Source organism: Hylobates moloch, unplaced genomic scaffold (assembly GCF_009828535.3).
Source record: "Hylobates moloch isolate HMO894 unplaced genomic scaffold, HMol_V3 SCAFFOLD_24, whole genome shotgun sequence".
In the NCBI taxonomy this organism is placed as follows: Eukaryota; Metazoa; Chordata; class Mammalia; order Primates; family Hylobatidae; genus Hylobates; species Hylobates moloch.
The window spans coordinates 33,510,710-33,534,897 of NW_026652299.1; the positions used below are offsets into that span (position 1 = coordinate 33,510,710).

Sequence of the window (24,188 nt, forward strand, 5' to 3'; positions counted from 1 at the left end):
CCGACTCAGCTCCCTCACCCCGACCCAGTCCTCCTGCACCCCTGACTCAGCTCCCCGACCCAGTTCTGGCCCTATGAAACCCTGCTAGTCTGAAAGGGGGGCTGCCTCCTCTAACTGTGGTGCAGCAGCCAAGCAGCTCAATAAAGCTTGCTGGCCTGACTTTGGGTCTCCTCATCCTTTCTCTTGGCTGACCTTACAGTAACATTGTTTCTTGACCTATACAGTGGTTGGACACTGTTTATTTTGAGACTATACATGCATATCTGTGACATTTTCTATATACTTCCATGAAAATGATGAAAAACAGACTGACAAAAGAACTGGACACAGCAAACACAGACAATTTCTTTTTACAAAGAAGAGCAAAAAAAAAAAATTTAGGGTGGTAGATAGTAGAGCCAAGTGAGCTCAACAGAAGGATATTTCAGACAGAAGAATTGACAGCATGTTTATACTGTTTATATGAATGATCTACTAACAAGAAAAAGCTGAGGCTGTAGGAGACAGGGGAGAAGAACTAGAGCATCATTCCTGAATAGGCAAGAGAGGAGGAGACAGGGCACGTTGGAGAGGAGCCCAGAGAGCTCGTCTAGAGGAACAGACAGAGGCAGGACACGGGGTACTGCTACCGTAAGTATTATAGATGTGATAGCTGCAGACTGTGGAAGTTGTCTTTCGATTTTCTTCTTCTCAAAAAAGGAGCAATCTGTCGACTAATAGTGAAGATGGAAGAAGCCTGGGAGTTTTGAGAGAAGGAAACGTAGAATAGTTATCTGGAGTGGTGCAGGAGAGTATACTTTGATGGGCTGCTTTAAGACCTTAGTGCGTCTGTGAGGCTAAGCAAGACCAGTTGGCAAGGTGGCTTTCCCTGCCACAATCTGCTGTACATGTGCCAGCATAAATGAAGCAGAAAGTTGGATTTAAGTCTGGTTTTGACAAAGCGAAGTGGGGTGGGGGGTAAGGAAATGGCAGCAAGTGACCACAGACTCTGAATAAGGAAGAGCAGAGAAAGACGCCATGAGAGGCAGTGAGGAACATGAAAAGGTGGATCAATGGACTGGAGGCTGCTGGGGTCCCTCTGGAGCTGAAGTTCCGTTGGGAGGGAGGTGGGAAGAAAGAAGGTGGGCTAGGGGCATGGGAGCACAGAGACAAGGTCAGGAAGGCTTACTGAGCTTATGTGCTAAGTGCCCACACTGGTGGGGAGGGTGGAGGCAGGAGAAGCATTCAAGCACCTGAGGGGCCAGGGAGCTGGAAAATCATTTCTGATCATTAAAGGCGAAGAGAGGGTTCCACTATCCCTAAAAAGTGCCAGACATCATGTCCTTCCAAAGGGCATACAGATATACCTGCAAAATCTAACTTGACTCTCAGCCTATAGATATGCCCTGCCCAACAAGAAGGCCATATGGTACCACCGAGCACCTGAAATGTGGCAAGTGCAACTCACGAACAAAATTTTTAATGTCATTTCATTTTAATTAATTTGTATTTTATAATGGATACTCGATCCAGTTATTGAGAAACTTTTTATTGTCTGGAAAAACTTGGCTATGTGAAACTACTTTTTCAACTGTACATTTTATGAAATCTAAACACAGATCAAATGCTTTTGAGGAGAAATGGTCTGAAAATGGCAGTGAGGCATGACAAGGACACCTTGCCTACCTCCAGGCTGAGTGACAGTAGGGATGTGGAAGAGGCAGGGACCACTTTAGACAGCTGCAGGGCAAGCTGAGTCCCTGAGGAAGAGCCAGGTTTAAAGCAAGAAGGTATGGAGAGAAGAGACAAGGGCACTGGGGTGGAGGTTGGAGTGTCACGTGATGACAGGCTGTGAATTAGAAGGCACAGTACAAGGGTCTTTGGGAGGAAGTACAGGAGAAGCAGGCACATCTCTGTCTCCAGTGCTGCAAAATTTCAAAATACTGGCCTGAGTTTATTGCATCCGTTGAATACCGTGCAGAGCATTTCTGTAACCAGGAAACTCATTTCTTTCAGTTTTGGTAATTTTCTATTACTTTGTAACTCCTTACTTTGTAATCCCTGTTCCTTTTCTCTGATCTCTCTTGTTGAAACCCGTTACCTGGAGGCTGGATTTCCTGAACTGGTTCTTTTTATTGTTGTTTTAAATTTTCTCCTGTCTTTTTCTCCAATTTTCTTGTCTTTTTGTTCCACGTTTGAGATTTCTTCAATTTTATCTTCCAACTCTTCTACTGATCTTTCAATTTCTGCTATCTTATTTCAGGACCGGTTGTTTTCTCCCTCTGAATGTTCTTTTTGCATAGCACTGTGTTACTGTTTCGTGGATGCAACCTTTTCTTTTGTCTTTCTGAAGGCATCACGGATAGTGTTTGCTTATCCTTGTTCATTTGTTTTGTGTTTTATTCTCCCTGCCAGGCCTCTACATCTTCCAAGGTGCTTTGGGCATGTATTTATTGTGGTTTCTGTCTTCCACCGTTAGAGGTCCCCTCAGATATGTGCCTATCTTTGGTTGTATGTTCATGATTAAGAGTCGGGGAGAGGGACTGAAATGCTGGCTGGGAGCTCTAAGCTTTGGAAGGGCATGTCTACTATGAGGTTCACTGTAGGGTAATCTAACCCTGTCCTTAGGGAAGCCCAAGTGTCAGTATCTTTAGAGCTTCCCCCTGGGCTGGATAGACTCCCCAGAAGGAAAGTAGAGTCCTCTTCTCATTTTCTATCTAGAATCAAGTTCACCTGCCAGAGGTCTATCGGCTGAAAGCAGGGAGTGGACTGGGAAGTGTTCAGCACTCCATACACGCGTGGTGAGTCACAATCTCTTTCTGGTAAAATACACATGACCTCCATAGTGCTGGGCGACCCTCTAGCGGACCATCTGCAGAGTTTGAACTTTCAGGCTCCTGCTAAAGTCGGGAAGGGGCAGTACACCACTTGGCATAGGTAGAAAATGGGATTCTGGGCTCTAACTTTAACACTTTTCAAACTCAAAGGTTTTAACTTATCCTCCTTAAAGGAGAGAGCCCCTTCTTTCGCCCCCAGGATCTGCCTGTTGTTGGTCCCTTTGAAGATTTTCCAATTTTAAAAGAGGATGGTTCTCAACTTTCCCCTACGCAAGCTTCACATTTAGCTTTCTCAGAGCCAGGATGCCATCGCGTGATGGTCTGCTTCCCAGCTTCAGTTGCTACTGTGTCCTCTCCTGTTCTCCTCATCCTTGCATGTTTACAACTTTTTTGAAAAAAAAGTTATATAGGGTTATGAGATGGAGAGATTTTAGATGTGTGTAATCAATCTGTCATCTTAACCACAAGCTTTGCCTTGTGTTTTTACTAATAAGGTAACTTTGTCATGGACTGACTTATCCTTTAAAAAAGTACAAAGTATTCATAAACAGCAAAGATAGGGACTCTGGTCTATGCACAGCTCTGTGCAAATAAAAACCCTGCATGGACCCTAGTCCCAGCAATTTAAGTTTGCACTTGCTTTAATCTTTCGATGTTGACGCTATTAGCTCAGCTGAGCCACAGAAACTCTGCTCTCTGAAACATGTCTGCTCATCTCCCACCTCCAGAACGTTTAAGTCAAACAGCACAGCACATACCTTCCTGCCTATGATCCACGAACTGAGAAGCTTACATGGCAACACAAAACACTATCTGCTACCAAATATGACCCTTACTACACTTCAGAATTTGTTTGCCCACAGTGATATAGAAGGGGAGCAGGGAAGTGCTGGGAAGGGGCGGGTCCCTGGTGAGGGCTCCATCCCTGGCCTGTGCCCACGCATCTAGGTGAGGACAGGCATTTTTGTTTTCCTGCCCAAATGCTGCATTTCCCCCAGACCACCCTGGCCTGCTACGCCCTGATCCTGTGCCTATAAAAACCTCCGAAACCCTAGCAGACAGGCACACAAGTGGCTGAACGTCAAGAGGAACACATTGGCAAAAGACAAAGGCAGCTGGACGGCGAGAGGACGGCAACGGGAGCATGCCGGTGGAAGAGCACATGATAGACGCTGGCATGCCAGCAGGCCACCGACCAGCAGAACGACGCAGTTTGGCCAGGGCAGTCAGAGAGGTGGGGCCGCTCCATCTCCCTTCTGGCTCCCCCATCTGCTGAGAGCTACTTCTACTCAGTAAAACCCTACACTCATTCTCCAAGCCCACGTGTGATCCCATTCTTCCAGTACACCAAGGCAAGAACCCTGGGATACAGAAAGCTCTCTGTCCTTGCCATAAGGCAGGGGTCTAATTGAGCTGGTTAATACAAGCCATCTATGGATGGCTAAACTAAAAGAGCACCCTGTGACACATGCTCACTGGGGTTTCAGCTGTAAACATTCACCTCTAGACACTGCTGCAGGGTTGGAGCGCCACAGCCTGCCCGTCTGTATGCTCCCCTAGAGGTTTGAGTAGCAGGGCAATGAAGAAGTGAGCCACTCCCACTGTTGCACGCCCTGCGAGGGGGACAAGGGAACTTTTCCCATTTCAACAGCAACGATTCATGCTGAATGAAATATATAGTATGAGTTAATGTAACTATCTACACAAGCCCAAGAGTTACTTATAAACTACTTTAAAAGTTCTATGATTGAAGTTCCAGAACTAGAGAGAATTAAAGCAGTATGCAACGGATGCTTACAAACTAACACCTCACTGACTCCAGGATTTGTTAAGATCTTACAGTCTCAGCTGGGTAAGGCTGTACTGAATAATCCTGTGGTCAAGTTGTTTTGGAGGAAATTTTAACACGCCACAGAAAATGAGAGATGAGTTTGATACCAGCATTAGATAAGAGTGACTATTATGTATACCAGTTATATCCAGAACCAGAGGTGTCATTTGGCACTACCAGGTCTACTCACCCATCTGTGGCAGGTTTCTTCCGGAGTATGCTTGGCCGTGGCGATGAGCCCTGGGCGGGAGCGTTGCTGCTAGCACTCTGGCTGTGGGTCTGCACCACGGTTGTTGCTGCTGGAGCGGCACTGAATGGATTGCTAATAGGGTTGGCCACAATTGTGGCTCCATCTGCCAACACCACTGCTAGAGGAGGGAGGCAACAGCAAAGACCATTGAAGAGAGGGAAACAAAATGCCACAGAAGACATAAATAAAAATGATGAGACCACTAGAATTAGGTATCCATGTTCTAACTGTCCAATTTCAAATTGACAAGGGACAGGAGCACAACGTTCATCCGACAAAGAGCAGATAGCTAAATGGGAGCAGTTACTAAGTCTACTGATGCATGATCCATACCATTATTTTTTCTTTTTCTTTGTTTGAAAGAGTCTTGCTCTGTTGCCCAGGCTGGAGTACAGTGGTGCAATCTCAGCTCACTGCAACCTCCACCTCCCAGGTTCAAGTGATTCTCCTGCCTTAACCACCAGAGTAGCTGGGATTACAGGCGTGCACCACCACACCTGGATAATTTTTGTATTTTCTAGTAGAGATGGAGTTTCACCATGTTGGCCAGGCTAGTCTCGAATTCCTGACCTTAAGTGATCCACCCACCTTGGCCTCCCAAAGTGCTGGGATTACAGGCGTGAGCCACCACGCCTGGCCCATACCATTATTTTTTCTTTGCTCTATAATCACAGTTACTAATAAATGAGATAAGGTGAACAAAGTATATAGTATCTAGTATAGTCTCTCACTCTATTACTTTACATTTTTTACTGATATAATTCTTACCATCATTGTAATTCCCATTTTAGAGATAAGAAAACTGACAGATAAGAAAGGCTTAATACAAGAGCCACAAATAGAAAACACCATCTACCAGCCTGATAGCATGCTCCAATGTACACAAGAAATGTACTCATTCAGTTTTTGTAAAATACCAATCTCTCTCAACCCTCAATAATGGTACCCTCCCCAGTCTATCTTTAGAAACACATTCAACTAACAGATATTTTAACTATACACTTAAAGTTAGCAACAAAATACTGGTGAGCATGAGATCATAATCAGAAAATACCCGTGTTTGACAGTTTTTGACCTATAAAAATGGCAATTTCATAGGAGTCAACTTAATATCCTGAGTTTTCTGGCAGGTGCCCTTAAACATGTAGTACACCATCCTACCAGGTGGGTCATTATGGGTAAACTGCATCTCTATCATAGACATGTAGTTTAGTAATAAAAAATCAGAGAGACTTTGATTAAATAGTTGAATTCAAGGTCTACAGAACAATTAAAATTCATAGCTCCAGCCAGGCGCAGTGGCTCATGCCTGTAATCACAGCACTTTGGGAGGACAAGGCTGAAGGATAGCTTGAACTCTGGAGTTCAACACCAGCCTGGGCAACAAGCAATATCCTGTTTCTATAAAAAATCAAAAATAATTAGCCAGGTGTAGTGACATGCACTTGTAGTCCTTGCTACACGGGCGTCTGAGGCATAAGGACTGCTTGAGCCCAGAAGGTCAAGGCTACAGTGAGCCATGATGGTACCACTGTACTCCAGCTGGGCAACAGAGTGAGTGAGACCTTGTCTTAAAAAAAAAAAAAAAAAAAAAAAAATCAGTGCCTTGGCTGAGAAACAGCCATTTTGTTTTTTTAACCTACATCAGAGAAATGGCTAATTAATAATAATCCAAGTACATGGAATCTTAAATTCAGCCGAAAAAAAAAATAACTTAGCTGGTGTAATGACTCATGCTTGTAATCCCAGCACTTTGGGAGGCCAAGGTGAGTAGACTACTTGAGCCCAGGAGTTTGAGACCAGCCTGGGCAACATGGCAAAACTCTGTCTCTATTAAAAATACAAAAATTAGCCAGGCATGGTAGCTTGCACCTATAGTCCCAGTTACTCAGGCGGCTGAGGTGGGAGGATCACTTGAGCCCAGGAGGTTGAGGCTGTGGTGAGCCAAGATCACACACCACTGCACTCTAGCCTGGGTGACAGAGTGAGACTCTGTCTCAAAAAGATCTAAATACAATGACTTATTCCATTTTTCAAAATGTTATTCCACTAGTATTTTTTTAAGAATTCATAATATTAGCTAACATCAGCATAAGATTTTACAGCTTTATGTACAACTCTGAAGAAAATCTTCAATGAGAATACTACTTATAAGGTGAATTTTTTTTATACAACTAGGAGCTTTTAAAAAAGACAACACTTCTCATTATGTGCAAATGAATACTAGGGCTGTTGATGTATCTTTTTTTTTTTTTTTTTGAGACAGAGTCTCACTCTGTCGCCCAGGCTGGAGTGCAGTGGCGCGATCTCGGCTCACTGCAAGCTCCGCATCCCAGGTTCACGCCATTCTCCTGCCTCAGCCTCCCGAGTAGCTGGGACTACAGGCACCCGCCACCACGCCTGGCTAATTTTTTTGTATTTTTAGTAGAGATGGGGTTTCACCACGTTAGCCAGGATGGTCTTGATCTCCTGACCTCGTGATCCACCCGCCTCGGCCTCCCAAAGTGCTGGGATTACAGTGAGGTATATTATTTCTAACATTTACAGTGACCCTGAAACTGTAAGTTCTAAGCAACTCATATTATTAATACAAAGAAGAAACGAAGGCCTAGAGAAATTATAAGACGACAAAGCCAGTGGCAGAAAAAGGATTTAAACCCAAATGTATTTCTTTTGTCCAAACCACCTTCTGTGCAAAAATTTAAAATTACCTGAAGTCTTTCCTTCAGGCTGAGGCTGCTGAGTACCCATTGGTGCAGGCTGAAGCCCTTGTGTGTTGATTGGGGTTGCTGAGTGAATTCCCTGTGTGCCAAGTGGTGCGGGTTGTATCCCTGGGGTCCCGATGGGGGCCGGCTGGATGCCCTGGGTACTGATGGGTGCTGGCTGGATCCCTTGAATATGTCGAGCATGCGATGCATCCACTGTCATCAACTGCATGGGGTTTAGGTGGACGGTAGACGCTACCCCCACACCAGTCTGAGCTGTGATGGCAGAGTTTGGAGCCTGAGCTGAAACTAAAAATGATGCAAAAGGTAACTACAAGAAGGTTAGCTTCATTCCACACAGTCCACATAAAGAGAAAAACATTAAAATAAAAACAGATTTCTTCCACTGTATAAGATCTAAATCCATGGTTTGAAAAAAAATAAACAAACACTGTTACTTGAAACTTAATATACTTGGGATTGTTATTTCCTTTCACTTCCTACCAATATGATGTTGTCTTTCTAAAGATTACTAGAAATATGATTAAAACAAGAAAAAAGGCAATCAGCTATTAAATTGCAAATCTTAGCCAGGCAACTGTGCTAAATAATTAATATAAAACGTCAGAAATACACCCAGAGGTCCCAGGTCAAGAACCTCTGCTTTAATTGATGGGGCCACTATCACAGGCGGTTTTGAAATACAGTAGTTATGAATTTCAAATGGCACGTATCCACCAGAAAGAGAGAACAAAGCAAGTGTCCTGTGTCCTACAAGGCAAACACCCCATCTACTGTGCATGTTAAAAAAAAAAAAAAAAAAAAGAAAACAAGAGCATTCACAGAAAGCAACAAAAAAGGAGGAATTTCTCACTATCTGTGGAAAGAAAATAAACACAGAGGACTTTTTCCTCAGTCATCAAACCAATCCAGAGACGTAGGAACTTGTTTTCAAAGCTATTTAAATATCTTACACTTATAAACTGCCTTTTCCCTAAATAAACAAGTATCGTATAATGTTTGAAATTTTAGACCAGCACTGTTCAATGGCATAGTGGGTCACCCCCACAACTTTAAATTTGCCAGTGGCTACAATACAAAAGTAGAAAGAGTCCGGTGTGGTGATTTGTGCCTATGATCTCAATGGAGACTGAGGTATGAGGAATGCTTGAACCCAGGAGTTGGAGACCAGCCTGGGCAACATGGCAAGACCCCATCTCCATAAAAAATTTAAAGAATTAGCTTGGCATCATAACACATGCCTGTGGTTCCAGCTACTTAGGAGATTGAGATGGGAGGATTCCCTTGAACTTAGGAAAGTGAGGAGGCAGTGAGGTATGATTGCACCACTGCACCCCACCCTGAGTGACAGAGAAAGACTGTCTCAAAAAAAAAAAAGTAAAAGAAGGCCGGGTGCGGTGGCTCACGCCTGTAATCCCAGCACTTTGGGAGGCTGAGGCGGGTGGATCACGAGGTCAGGAGATCAAGACCATCCTGGCTAGCATGGTGAAACCCCGTCTCTACTAAAAATACAAAAAATTAGCCAGGCGTGGTGGCGGGTGCCTGTAGTCCCAGCTACTCGGGAGGCTGAGGCAGGAGAATGGCGTGAACCCTGGGGGGCGGAGCCTGCAGTGAGCAGAGATTGCGCCACTGCACTCCAGCCTGGGCGACAGAGCGAGACTCTGCCTCAAAAAAAAAAAAAAAAAGTAAAAGAAACAGGCCAGGCACGGTGGCTCACGTCTGTAATCCCAGCACTTTGGGAGGCTGAGGCAGGTGATCATTTGAGAGCAGGAGTTCAAAACCAGCCTGGTCAACAGGGTGAAACCCCATCTCTACTAAAAACACAAAAATTAGCTGGGTGTGGTGGCGCATGCCTATAATACAATCCACTGGGGACAGTGAAGCAGGAGAATCGCTTGAAGCTGGGAGGTGGAGGTTGCAGTGAGCCAAGATCACACCACTACACTCCAGCCTGGGCAACAGAGTGAAACTCCGTCTCAAAAAAAAAAAAAAAGAGACAGACCAAATTAATTTTGATCATACATTTTATTTAACCCAATATATTAAAAATATTACCATTTCAATATGTCATTAATAAACATTTTTTTTGAGACAAGGGTCTCGCTTTCTTGCCTAGACTTGAGTGCGGTGACGCAAACAACATGGCTCACTGCATTCTCAACCTCCTGGGGTCAAGCAATCCTCCTGCCTCAGCCTCCCAAGCAGCTGGGACTACAGCATGCACCACCGTGCCTGGCTAATTTTTCTATTTTTGGTAGAGACTAGGTCTCGTCTAGCTTGATTTCAAGCGACCTTTCTCCTCAGCCTCCCAAAGTGTTAGGGTTACAGGCGTGAGCCACCGTGCCTGGCCTAAAAATTCTTAACAAGGTATTTTACATCCTCTTTTCTATATTATGTCTTCAAAATCTAGGGTATATTTTACTCTTCGAGTACATCTCATGAATTTTTATCAGAAATGCTTAATCTATATTTTGATTTCACAAAGCCTACAACTGAAAAAGTAGTTTTGCATTGCTAAGTTGTTCCAAACATACTTGAAATTTCTCGAAATTAAACAAAATTAACAATCGAGGTTTTCATGTACTAACCTACTTCAAGTGCTCTGTGGCCACACATGCCGCTGGCTGCCATACAGCACCGTGTGGCAGGAGGGCAATGTCCACAATCCAGGCAACAATAACACTTTCTTTTGTCTTTTTGTTTTTTTGTTTTTTGAGACAGGCTCTTACTTTGTTACCTAGGCTAGAGTGCAGTGGCGCCATCATGGCTCACTGCAGCTTCAACCTCCTAGGCTCAGGCAATCCTCCTACCTCAGCTTCCTAAGTAGTTGGGACTAGAGGCACACACCACCATGCCTGCCTAATTTTTTAATTTTTTGTAGAGATAGAGTCTCCCTATATTGCCCAGGCTGGTCTCAAACTTCTGGGCTCAAGTGATCTGCCCACCATGGCCTCCCAAAGTGCTGGGATTACAGGCATCAGCCACAGCGCCTGGCCCCAGGTAATAAGGCTTTTTTTTTTTTTTGAGATAGTTTCACTCTGTCACCCAGACTGGAGTGCAGCGGCACAATCATGGCTCACTGCAGCCTCTGCCTCCGAAGTTCAAGCGATTTTCCTGCTTTACCCTCCCAAGTAGCTGGGATTATAGGCATGTGCCACCACGCCTGGCTAATTTTGTATTTTTAGTAGAGATGGGGTTTCTCCATGTTGGCCAGGCTGGTCTCGAACTCCTGACCTCAAGTGATCTGCCTCCCTTGCCTCTGCCTCCCAAAGTGCTGGGATTACAGGCATGAGCCACTGCGCCTGGCTGGAAATAAGGCTTTCTGATGCCCAGAGTGACCTGAGGGTCCCACAGGAAAAGACTACACAGACTCTGACATTTAAGGATTGTTTTTCCTGGATTAGCAAAAAGAACACTATTCACAGGTCATGATGGTGAGAGGAGAGCATAACCGAACTGAAAAACATAGAACTGGTACACCAAATCCCTGTGACATGCAATTTATCAATATAACAAACCTGCACAAAGTACCATGGAACCTAAAGTAAAAGTTATCATAAACAAACCTTTATAAATTTTTTAAAAATACAGTCAATATTTGCATAAAACAATGGAAACCCTATGAAAGTGCAGCTCTATTCATTGTAACTACTGTCATTTTAAGGAGTAACAAAAATTGTTAACATGAGTATCCTCAGGGTAGCATAATACTATGCAAATATCACTGAGTAACATCATTTTATAGATCACAAAGATGATTATTTAAGACCTTCAAGCTTCACGTTTTATCTCAATCTGAAAACAGAAGCTGAAATAATTAATCCCATACTAAAAATAACCCCTCATCAATTTCTACGTTATTGTTGGCAAAAGTTAAACTGAAAAGTCATCTAAAAAGCAGGGCTCATACCTGGATACTGTCGGATAGTGGACACAGAACTGGTGATTGGGGTGTATGTATGGGCCGCCAGTGGGTATGCAGAAGGGGGGTAAGTTGGCAAAAAATACTGGAACTGAACGGGAACAGACGGTCTAGAGACAGAACAGATGATAGCAAACAAAATAGTCATTTTCTTTTTCACTTTCAAATGATCCTGTACCCCCGCTCCTCTTTGTATCCTTCAGAACTGTCAAACGAGCTTTGCTCAAATTGTGTCCCAAACAAACTCTTACATCACAGGACACACACCAAGAATGCAAAACTTAAAAAATAAAAAAAAAGTGGATACTATAAATAACTATATCAATAAATGTAAAAACATAGATAATATTCTATGGGTGATATTTGAGAATAAGTCTGAAAACCAATTCACAAAAACTCGGTAATCAAAAATTCCCTGCTCAATTCCTCATGAACTACACTCAACTCAAATTGGTTTTACTGGCCAATTTCATTAAAAATACAAAAAACAAATAATCCCAATTTCATTCGAACTGCTTCAGAAACAATGGAAAGAAGAAATGGGATCCAATTTATTTTTAGAGACAGGGTCTTGCTATGTTGCCCAGGCTGGAGCATAGTGGTTATTCACCAGCACAATCATGGCACACTATAACCTTGAACTCCTAGGTTCAATCAAGTCTCCTGCCTCAGCTGCCTGAATTCTGGGACTACAGACATAGCCTTGATACTAATATTGGAATGGGAGAATATGACAAAAGAAAGATTATAAACAAATCTCACTACAACAACAAAAAAACCTACATAAAATTGAATTAAGTACCATATAAAGTTAAATACATCATGATCGAATAAAGTTTATCATAGGGAGAGAAATGCTTCAACATCAAAGTGTCTATTCACATTTTAGATAAATTTTAAAAATTAAAAGAGAACAATAATTTAAAACATAAAAGATAAAAATATTCGACAACAGTCAATAGTTATTCATGATATAAATGTCTAAGAAAATAGAAGTAGGCCAGGCACAGTGGCTCATGCCTGCTATCCTAGCACTTTGGGAGACTGAGGCAGGTGAATCACTTGAGCTCAGGAGTTCGAGACCAGCCTGAGCACTCTGGGAGGCTGAGGCAGGCAGATTACTTGAGGCCAGAAGTTCAAGACCAGCCTGGCCAACATGGCGAAACTCCGTCTTCTACTAAAAATACAAAAATTAGCCAGGTGTGGTGGCACACACCTATAATCTCAGTTACTCAGGAGGCTGAGGCATGAGAATCACTTGAACCTGGGAGGCAGGGATTGCAAGAGCCGAGACTGCACCACTGCACTACAGCCTGGGCAACAGTGTGAGACCTCATCTCTACAAAAAATAAAAAAACTTAGCCAGGCATGATCGCATGTGCCTGTAGTCCCAGCTACTCGGGAGGCTGAGGTGGGAGGATCATTTGAGCCCGGAAGTCGAGGCTGCAGTGAGTTATGATGGTGCCACTGCACTCCAGCCTGGGCAACACAGCAAGACCCTGTCTCAAAAACAAAACAAAAAAACAAATGAAAATGATAAGACCCTCTTGCTTTCCCCTCAAACTGTCCTTATTTGTAGGCAAAATAAACATGTACATAGGAAATTTATAAATCTATAAACATTTAGAGCTAATAATTTACAGAATTATTTAGAGAATCTATAAACATTTAGAGCCAATAGGAGTATTCAACAAGGTGGATGGACATATCAATGTATCAAAATCTGTAAGCATTCCTAGACACAAATGATCAAATTAGAACACTTAACAATAACTTGCTTTTGAAATTACTTTGTGCATACTGTATAGGGTTCTTTATGGGAGACGCAGATACAAACATGGAATGGGGGAAGCGATGGGGTTGAACTAGAGGTATCAGCATGAACTCAAATGTTCTTAAAATATTATATACTTTCTACCTCTGCCTGTTCAAAGGGCCTAGAAGAATGACAACCCATAGCAACAAGCAGGGCTAATGCCCAGATCTTGGTTTGTAAATGACAAAGGGCTCCTTGGATAAACAGCAGATTTCAGAGCCAGACAGATAAAGTTCAATAGGAATCTAGAATATCTCATCACTGGAAAATAAGGAAAGGCTAGAATAGAGGGGATGTGGCGAAATCCACAGAAGCAGACAGAAAGAACCCCCAAGGACCAAATGAGATCATGTGAGCACCAAAATAGATGATAGCAATGGATTCTAATAACGAATAAAAGCAAACCTAGAAGGCTGAGCCAATTAAAAAACAATAAAATGCTCAACATAATAAATAAATGGGGGTGGATAAGAGAAAGTTTCTTTACATCAGAATGCCAGGTAATATATATAGATAACGCGTTAGAAAAACTCACTATTTTGCAACTATCATATTAATAATTGATTCAGCCAGGAATTAATAATAGATCTACAACTATTGAATGAACGTTTACTGGAGAACAGGATATTTATACTCAGATATTTCCATATAAAAACATGCTTTTCCAGTAGAAAAAACCGGCAAACATCACCTTCACTAAGTAATGAATGTTAACATAACCAATATGGGAAAAACAGACAGCATGAGCTCTCTGATGCAATGGGAAGAACACACTGCTTACCTGGTATAACCTGAATGTAAGCATGAAGAAACAATGTGACAGTATCTAATTCCCCAAAACAACCGGCCTCTCCACACTCTTCAAAAAGAGAAGGGAGAGCTCGGAATCCTTTCAGATAGCTGTACCGCGGTGACGTCAAAGAATGTCTTTACTCTTCTGTGCTACAAATGGAGGTACTTATGGATAAATGGTCATAATGCTGCAACCCTTACTCTCAAAATGGCCAAAAAATATTAAACACACAAACCCCAAAAAATGGATACTAGGAAAACATCCATCAAAAGGAGACTGGCTTGAAAAAAATCGCACATAAAAAAGGAATTATACGAAGTGTTACTTTTGGGGGAAAATCTGAAAACATGAGTAATAAATATAGGCCATATTTGTGGGACACTTTGTTTTATGCTGATAAAGCAGAACGATTAATGACAGTGAGGCAGAATAACTGACACGCGGCCTCCTACCTGTTGTCACTTCGGGTTTCCATGGCCACAGGATTGGGAGAGGCCCGATGTCCGGAAATGGGAATCAGGCTGCTCCTCTCGGCAGGGTAGTCTGGCTGGATCCGAGGAGAAGTGTGCGTGATCTGCTGGGGCACCACCTTGGCTGCAAACAGTAAACGCCAATTCCATGACCATTCTACACTTTTTTTTGGCATGCCAAAACATTCTTGGCTAGCAGTAATCTTAGGAAAGCAAACAATTAAAATAAGCCTGGATTTTTAATCAAAATAAAAAATGAAAAATAAGTATAAAGTTCAACAGAATTATTTCAATCCTATCATTCACTGATATATTCCTACTGTTATTAAAGCAGGGTTCAACATTAATACTGAAACAAAGATAGAAGTGACCAGGCTCTTTTCTCCCAACCTGGCTTTTTAATGACCTGTTTTTAAAAGGGGTAAACTGTTTAAAAAGTAAATAGGCCAGCTGTGGTGGCTCACATCTGTCATGTCAGCACTGTGGGAGGCTGAGGCGGGAGGATCGCTTGAGTTCAGGAGTTCAAGGCTACAGTGAGCCGTGACTGCACCACTATGCTCCAGCCTCACTCACAGACTGAGACCCTCTCTCAAAATAAATAAATAAACACACAATTTTGGATTAAAAAATGGAAAAAAACCCAAAAACCTTAGATTCTACTCTAGGTCCATAATTAAAAAATGCAGCTAATTGGCAATGAGAAGTCCACTTTAATTCCCAAGTCTGTTTCTTTACCTATAAGGACACCTTCTCTAGATCACTTAATAATTTCTAAGGTCCTTTGAATGGCCTACGATTTTATATAATACTTTAGAGCAAAATCAAAATCAATGACCATAGAGTTTTCAAATTCAATCTGAGGCTCCAAATGTGTACTCCTTTAAAACTTGCAATCCAATTTTGTTTGGAAGGTATAGCTGAACTAGAATATACTTGACACTATTTTTTATAGATCTATCTATTAACAGTATGCCTGGGAATTCAGAAAGAAAAGCCGTGATCTATATCAGAAATATAGACAGACAGCTTCCATCTGTGTAAAAACCCCTTACACCAGTGAGAGGCACATTAACAGAGAGACTAGACTAGGAGGATGCCAACATATTACCCTAAATGCAGAGCATTTAACACCAAAGGTAAGCTGCACAGACCCACTGTGATGCCCAGCCAGCTCCTGTGGGAGGCAGCTGGAGAAGTTTTTGCAGGGTGATAACAGGAATGCCCATCTGACCACTGAAGATCGCATCTATTGGCCAATGCAAAGAGAAGTTGGCATGATAGGGTTTTCCACCAGGGAGGTAAGCAGTGGGGATGGTGAGCAGGGAGCAACTAAGCCTTGTTTTTTCACTGAGCCCCATGAAAGGTGGGAGAAAATGATGCTTCCAGTAGGAATGAAGCTGCCATGTGACAGAGTAGGTAACCAGTGGTTGGTAACCAGACACACCCCACCACTCAGCCATTAATTTAAATCTTTACTTGTTTTCTAATTTAGAAAGCCATAAAGGCTGGGTGCGGTGGCTCATGCCTGTAATCCCAACACTTTGGGAGGCCGAGGCGAGCGGATCAACTGAGGTCAGGAGTTCGAGACCAGCCTGGCCAACATGGTGAAACCCTGTTTCTACTAAAAAGACAAAAATCAGCCAGGCGTGGTGGTGCGTGCCTGTGATCCCAGCTACTCGGAAGGCTGAGGCAGGAGAATTACTTGAACCTGGGAGACTGCAGTGAGCTGAGATCATGCCACTGCACTCCAGCCTGCATAATGGAGTGAGACTCCATCTCAAAAAAAAAGAAAAAACCATACATTCTCAATAATTAAATAAAAACCAAGGAACTATAGCACAGAAAACATTAAGTCTGTCATAATGTTATCTTCAAAACTTATCCCTATTTTCTGAATAATGTGATAAACAGATTTTGCTTTCTATAATCCTGAGAACATGATCATATGTTGACCAGAACATGAAGAAAATAAGAATGGTATTCTATTGGAATAGAGGCAAAAACCTTACACTTGTGATTTATTAGGCTTTTTTTCTGAGTCAACATATTCCTAATAAGAATAGCTGAATTTGGATTTAATATCACCTGGAGAGGGTAAGCTCACTTGGAAAAAGTCACTTAGGTGATTTTAATATGTATGTTTTACTTCCCAACTTGAAAATCAGTGGTCTAGGGTTATATCAGGTTTCCCTTCTCAACTGAGCTACCTTTCTTAGAGAGATCCTATTATAATTCAGAAATAATGGGGTTAGCATAAAAGAGAAAAACAGAATGCCAGCATAAACCCCATGGAACATAGAATACATGTATGTACGTTTCCTGGTACTTTTTAGTGAGTCTACTTCCACAGTGGGATCTCTTAGGAAGATAGAAGGACATTCACAAGAACCAATCTCTAAAAAATTCTTCATGGTGGAGGGTCAGGAGGAAACTAGACAGTCCCTCTGGGCCACAATGGCCCCTCTTTATTGGTCTGACTTTCGATCATAGATACAAATACCCGAGTGAGGCTCCTGACTTGATAAAGGTTAAGCGTCTGGGCTTGGCTCTGCTGTGATAGCACTCAGGAGAGCTGATGACGCAGGCAGAGGAAGGAAATGGGCTGAAATGGCAATATGGACAATTTACTACCTTTTCAACAGGTGTGTTAATGCTAAACAGATACAAAAAAAAAACTTCTTTTGACAAATATGAATTAAATTCAGAAGGTTACGGGAAAAATTTGGTCTCTCCAATGGCAAGTCATAGTGAGCAGTGATGCAGAAAAGACCCAGTAGCAGCACCCTCTGTGCTAAAAGACTTCTGTGAGGCTGAGCACCTACTTAAGGGCTGGTGTAGGCTAGTCACCCTAGAACAGGAGTAGGGACTTCCTGGGTACTACCATTATTCCAGAAAATGGGCTTCAAAGTTTGCTCAGAGGGGCTAGAACCCACACTTTATGTCCAGTCACCAGTATGTCAGGGTGTCCTCTTCACAAAAAGCAGTGTTATCTCGGCTGAGTGCGGTGGCTCACGCCTATGTAATCCCAGCACTTTGGGAGGCTGAGGTGGGCGGATCACAAGGTCAGGAGATCGAGACCATCCTGCCTAACATGGTGAAACCCCGTCTCTACTAAAAAAAATACGAAAATTAGCCGGGCATGGTGGTGGGTGCCTGTAGTCCCAGCTACTCAGGAGACTGAGGCAGGAGAATGGCGTGAACCTGGGAGGCGGAGCTTGCAGTGAGCCAAGATTGCACCACTGCACTATAGCCTGGGTGACAGAGCAAGACTCTGTCTCGGGGGAAAAAAAAGCAGTCTTATCTCTAAGTGGATGCTATGGCAGCTGTCCTGTATGTATCTTTTGAGAGTAGAGAACAATAAGATGACATGCTCTTCACTATAAAAGCAAGGTAGAGACAATACTAGAAACTATTAATAAAGCCTATAGCTGGCAGGCTAATGAAAGCTGTGTTCTGCCTCGGAGGCCAGTCCCTGCTTCGGATGCTATGGCAGTGAGATATCAGTCCCCTGCATAGGTGTCGGCAACCTATGGTCTATAAGCCAATCCAGCCTGCTGTCTCATGAACTAAGAATAAGTTAACACTTTTAAATGGATGAGGGCAAAAAGATCAAAAGAATATTTTGTGACTCACGAAAATGATATGAAATTCAGGCCAGGATCAGTGTCTCGCACCTATAATCCCAGCACTCTGAGAGGCTGAGAGTGGAAGGACTCCTTGAGGCCAGCAGTTTGACAGCAGCTTGGGCAACACAGCAAAACCTTCTTTCCACAAAAAAAAAAAAAAAAAAAAAAAATTTTCTTTTTGAGATGGAGTCTCCCTCTGTCACCCAGATTGGAGTGCAGTGGCACGATTTCAGCTCACTGCGACTTCCGCCTCCCAAGTTCAAGCAATTCTCCTGCCTCAGCCCCCCGAGTAACTGGGAATACAGAGGCATGTGCCACCACACCCAGCCAATTTCTTTTTTTATTTTTAGTAGGGATGGGGTTTCACCACGTTGGTCAGACTGGTCTCGAACTCCTGACCTCAAGTGATCACCCTGCCTCAGCCTCCCAAAGTGCTGGGATTACAGGTGTGAGCCACTGCTCCCAGCCTACAAAAAATTTTTAAAAATTAGCCAGAGGCCGGGCGTGGTGGCTCACACCTGTAATCCAAGCACTTTGGGAGGCCGAGGTGGGCAGATCATGAGGTCAGAAGTTCAAGACCAGCCTGACCAATATGGTGAAGTCCTGTCTCTACTGAAAATACAAAAATTAGCCAGGCGTGGTGGCATACACCTGTAATCCCGTGAGACTCCGTCTCAAAAAAAAAAAAAAATAGCCAAGTATGGTGGCATGTACCTGTAGTCCCAGCTAATGGGGAAGCTGAGGCATGAGGATAGCTTGAGCCCCAGTTACAGTGAGCTATGACTATGCCACTGTACTCAAGCCTGGATGACAGCAAGACCCTTTCTCTTAAAAAAAAAAAAAAAAAAAAAGAAATCAAATTTCTCCATCCATAAGCAGAGTCTCATTGGCGCACGGTCACACCCATCTGTTTACATACTGTCCACAGTTACTTTCACGACACAGAGTTGAGCAGTGGTGACACACACCTACGTGGTCTGCAAAGCCTAAAATGTTTATAGAAAGTGTGCAAATCCCTGATCTTGATGACTGAAGTTGAACTGCCAAAAACTTTCCAGGGATTTTTTAAAAATTCAAAGTATACGTACACTTAGAAAGAGAATAAAGAAAGCCTAGAAGAAATTCTAGGATGGGTGTGATGTACTAGGGGGCAGCACTCAGATGAAAACCTGGGGAACACACTTGAGCTTTGGTGTTCTTCCCACTGTTGTGTCACTGAGAAACTTTCCCTGAACAATCTGTCAAAGTATACAAGTTTTCCCCATTCCAGATCTTTGCTTCTCCTATTGTTTTTGTCTATGTCAGTATTGCTTATTTTTATAAAAGGTATAGTTTGATAAGAAAGGAAGTCAAAACTAAAGTTTGAGTACTCAAGAACGGTTATAGTCTTTTCCCCCTACCACCAATGCCAAGTCTGTATGATACATAATATTACAAGTCATATTCAGTGTTGCTTTGAAAATCAACAATTGGGCCGGGCGCAATGGCTCATGCCTATAATCCCAGCACTTTGGAAGGCCGAGGCGGGCAGATCACGAGCTCAAGACCAGCCTGGCCAACGTTGCGAAACCCCGTCTCTACTAAAAATACAAAAAAATTAGCCAAAAATTAGCATGGTGGCGTGTGCCTGTAGTCTCAGCTACTCGGGAGACTGAGGCAGGAGAATTGCTTGAACCTGGGAGGTGGAGGTTGCAGTGAGTTGAGATCGCGTCACTGCACTCCAGCTTGGGCAACAGAGTGGGACTTAAGGAAAGAAAAAGAAAAAAAAAAAAAGGAAATCAACAATTGTAAAAATCAATACTAGCCATCACCATGAAGGCCTAGTCTGAGGGGTTACAGCACTCCTGGTAAGCTTCTGTCCGAAGGCAGCATGCCACTTACCGACTGGGATGTTTGAGGTGGTCACAGCAGTAGCATGGGAGGAATGGGAGGGCACTGTCATGGTAACAATGGTACTTGTGGGAGCTTGCGTGTGTGACACAGATCCTGAAATAGGGGAAAAAAGGAAATTCTTTAACAAGAACTTCTCTGCACACGTTACAGATTCTCAAAAACCTGGGAAATCTCTTGGAAAAAGTTAAGAGAATTTTTCTAGCCCGTTGTTTTTCTCTGACTGAAGGTGAGAAATGAAAAATTAACCCACCACTCTTGCCTCCTTTTTCCCCAGTAGAAGGAAGAGGAGGGTCATGGACTTACCAGCTGTGGTCGCTGAAGGAATGGTGTTGGTTGCCAAAATAGGTGCTACTGTGGCTGCAGCCACTGGCGTGCCAGTACTGAAGATTGTTTTCTGTGAGGGAAACCCCACAACACAGTTATAAGAACATTATCGACTGCATCCAGGGTAAACACAATCAATGCCTTCAGTATCACCAGGCCCTCAGCACATTTTGCCCACTTTTGGTTTTACCCAACAAAGTACACAGGTGGTTCTCCACCTTTGGTTTTACCTGAGCCATTGTATGAAGCTGCTGTTTTGGTGTCCCTAATGCAGGGTGAGATGGTAGTGTGATTCTTGTTGTGACATCTCGTGACTGGGCAGGACGCTGAATACTGATTGCTGCAGATGGTGGATGCTGGATAGACAAAGTTGGCCTACTGAAAAGATAACAAAGACACAATGCAGACAGGCAAGGTCATTTACAATCTTCTGCTAGGTTACAGTCGTGCAAGTTATACTTTTTCATAGGTCTATGAAGTTCAGAGTTAAATCAATACTTGGTCTTTAATCACACCAATGTGGCAAAAGGTGCACTGAGTTTGTCTCGTTTTAAAAGGCATCAATTTGTACCACAAACTGAAGAAATTAACCCTTAGTTGTTCTCAGTATCCTTGATGTAGTTAATCAACACTCCGTAACAAACTTGAGTTAATATCATTATAATAATTGCACTTCAGGTCAGGTGCAGTGGCTCACACCTGTAGACACAGTGCTTTTGGGGGGCACAAAGGCTGGAGGAAAGCCTGTGCCCAGGAAGTCAAAGTTACAGTGAATGATGACGGTGCCACTGTACTCCAGCCTGGGGGACAGAGTAAGACCTTGTCTATATAAAAAATAAACATAAAATAATTGCACTTAACTCTGTGGATAGATCCGAAAATATACTATAAATTTACATGCTATAAGTTTTTGACAAATTTCCTGAAGAAAGATCAGAGACAATTTGGATTAACAGCAGCTTAAACTATGACCCTAGAAGCACGGACCTTCCCCCTAATTTTACATCATTCCTTAGCAAATGTAAGAACACTCCTAAAATGATAAAAAGTTAGTTATGACTGCCTCAGGATTGGAAGGGAAATCAACAGAGAATGCCAAATTAATTGGTAGCAAGCTACTGAAACGGCAACACTGGCAAGAAAATTTGACAATATAACAGAGTTGGCTATTCAAATCAAGGCGAGGCCACACACGGCAGCTCACACCAGTAATCCCAGCAGGAGGACTGCTTAAGCCTGGGAGGCCAAGGCTAAAGTGGGCTGTGATCACACCACTGCACTCTAGCCGGGCGACAGAGTGAGACCCTGTCTCCAATAAAATAAAATAAAATAAAATACAAAAGAATCACTGTGACATTCAAACACATTGCCACTCTGGTTAGTGGGATCTAGCTGGAGGACAAAAAGAACTGTGAAGTAACTAACTTCACAGTAGAGGCTGAGGGAGGAGAATCGCTTGAACCTGGGAGGCAGAGGCTGCAGTGAGCCGAGATTGTACCACTGCACTCTAGCCGGGGTGACAGAGCAACAGTCTGCCTTGAAAAAATAAATAAAATAAAATAAAAAAAAAGAGGAAAATATCAGCAGAAAGACATGACTATCTTTACTACACTGAGTACCTCTGTCCCCAGAAAGAGCCCAAAAGCAATGACACACCAGAAACAATGAACACTTCTAACACCGAGAACTTGGGTTATAAATACTACTCTCCACTAAAAAGAACCAAGGAGAATTAGCTTATTTGAAAACTAAAAACAAAACAAACAAACAAAAAAAACAAACAGGAGAAAGCATGAGACATTGTGTAGAAAAAACAATAAAGCACTCAAAGGCTAACAGGAGCCATCAAAAGGAAACTTGGGCCAGGCCTGGTACAGTGGCTCATGCTTGTAATCCCAGCACTTTGGGAGGCCAAGGCAGGCAGATTGCTTGAGTCCAGGAGTTCAAGACTGGCCTAGGCAACATGGCAAAATTCCACCTCTACTGAAAATAGAAAAATTAGCTGGGCATGGTAGCACACACCTGTAGTCTCAGCTACTCGGGAGGCCAAAGCGGGAGGATCACTTGAGAGCCCAGGAGGCAGAGGTTACAGTGAGCTGAGACTGTGCCACTGCACTCCAGCCTGGGCGACACATGAGGCAGAGGTTACAGTGAGCTGAGACTGTGCCACTGCACTCCAGCCTGGGCGACACATGAGGCAGAGGTTACAGTGAGCTGAGACTGTGCCACTGCACTCCAGCCTGGGCGACACATGAGGCCACGGCACTCCGGGGGGGCCACAGGGGGAAGAGGGGTTGAGGGGGGGCGGAGGTGGCCCCCCCCCCCCCCCGCGGGGGAAAAAAGGGGGGGGTAAAAAAAAAAAAAAAAAAAAAAAAAAAGAAAAGACACTTGAGCCAGCTCAAAGGGGTTCTCACTAGCCCAATTTGGGGCACTGGGAGCAAAAGAAAGAGACTTTGATTAAAACATTTTGAGGCTGGGCGCAGTGGCTCACACCTGTAAGCCCTAGTACTTTGGGAGCTGAGGCAGGAGGACTGCTTGAGCCCAGGAATTTGAGACCAGCCTGAGCAACATGGCAAGGCGCAGTTTCTGTGAAAAATGAAACAATTAACCAGGCATCTTGGCATACCTCCCAGGTACTCAGGAGGCTGAGGCGGGAGGATAGCTTGAAGCACAGAGGTTAAGATTGCAGTGAGCTGTGATTGCGCCACTGCAACCTTGACTTCTGGGGTTCAAGGTCTCCTCCTACCTCAGCCTCCTGAGTACCTGGGACTACAGGTGGGCATCAAGACGTGATTCAGCCTAGGTGACAGAGTGAGACGTTGTCTCAAAAACGACAACAAAAAAAATTCAGTCTGAATATTTAACATTGACAGGTCCATAGTGACTCACCCACACATACCAAAAACAGTCAGAGGGAGTAAGTAAGGTCATTCAGAAAGTGCTCCCTAATCTGTTGTCTTAATCACCATATTACAGATTGAGTATACCTTATCTAAAACGTTTGGGATGAGAAGTGTTTCAGATTTTGGAATTATATACTTACAGACTCAGCATCCCCAATCCAAAAAGCAGAAATGATTCAAGGAACATTTCCTTTGAGTGTCATGTCTGTGCTCAAACAATTTCAGATTTTGGCATATTATGGATTTTAGTTTAGGGATACCCAGCTGTGTAGTTCTCCCACAGATCAGCTTTTTTTTTGTGTGTGTGTTAACAGCCTGAAAGGCAACTCCAAGGATAGAGCCCCAATTCAGTGATCTGACATCTACAGAAAATACGGGGGTTAAATGATAAATGGACTTGTGATTATCCTCCAGTGTTCAGATGGGTCCTTGTATGACTGGCTTATTTGGAGGACAAGGGTATTGTAGGCAGAGACTACCAGTGTGGTATTTTCTCCTTCTCCTCTCAGAGAATAGTAAGGAAATAGTAAGGAAAACAAAAAAGAGAAATACAGTATCCTCCTTTCGCAAAATTAGGAGACACCTGAAATCTCAAACCACGGGACAGAAGAACTGCCAAAGGTAGGGACAACCAAACAGGGACTCAGGAGCCAATGAAGGGAGGACTGCTTTCTTTCCCTTTTTTTTTTTTTTTTTTTTTTTTTTTTTTTTTTTAAGGAGATAGATTCTCACTATGTTCTCACTGTTGCCCAGGCTGGTCTTGAACTCCTGGGCTCAGACAATCCTCCTGCCTCAGCCTCCCAAAGTGTAGGATTACA

At 43.2% G+C, this 24,188-nt stretch overlaps 1 protein-coding gene across 11 annotated transcripts in view; it reads right to left on the minus strand.

The window, feature by feature from the left end:
* SAP130 (Sin3A associated protein 130) overlaps positions 1 to 24,188 on the minus strand; it is a 91,351-nt gene that overhangs the window by 43,520 nt on the left and 23,643 nt on the right. For 5 of the 11 annotated variants that reach the window (XM_032145665.2, XM_032145659.2, XM_032145662.1 and 2 more), the window contains exons 8-14: positions 20,698 to 20,845; positions 20,447 to 20,537; positions 20,132 to 20,236; positions 14,607 to 14,748; positions 11,534 to 11,655; positions 7,609 to 7,911; positions 4,838 to 5,015 (exon numbers count right to left, since the gene is read on the minus strand). In XM_032145665.2, coding sequence (XP_032001556.1) covers positions 4,838 to 5,015; positions 7,609 to 7,911; positions 11,534 to 11,655; positions 14,607 to 14,748; positions 20,132 to 20,236; positions 20,447 to 20,537; positions 20,698 to 20,845 — 1,089 coding nt within the window. The remainder of the gene's footprint in view (positions 1 to 4,837; positions 5,016 to 7,608; positions 7,912 to 11,533; positions 11,656 to 14,606; positions 14,749 to 20,131; positions 20,237 to 20,446; positions 20,538 to 20,697; positions 20,846 to 24,188) is intronic. The other 6 variants (XM_032145666.2, XM_032145660.2, XM_032145664.2 and 3 more) reach the window with 2 other exon arrangements.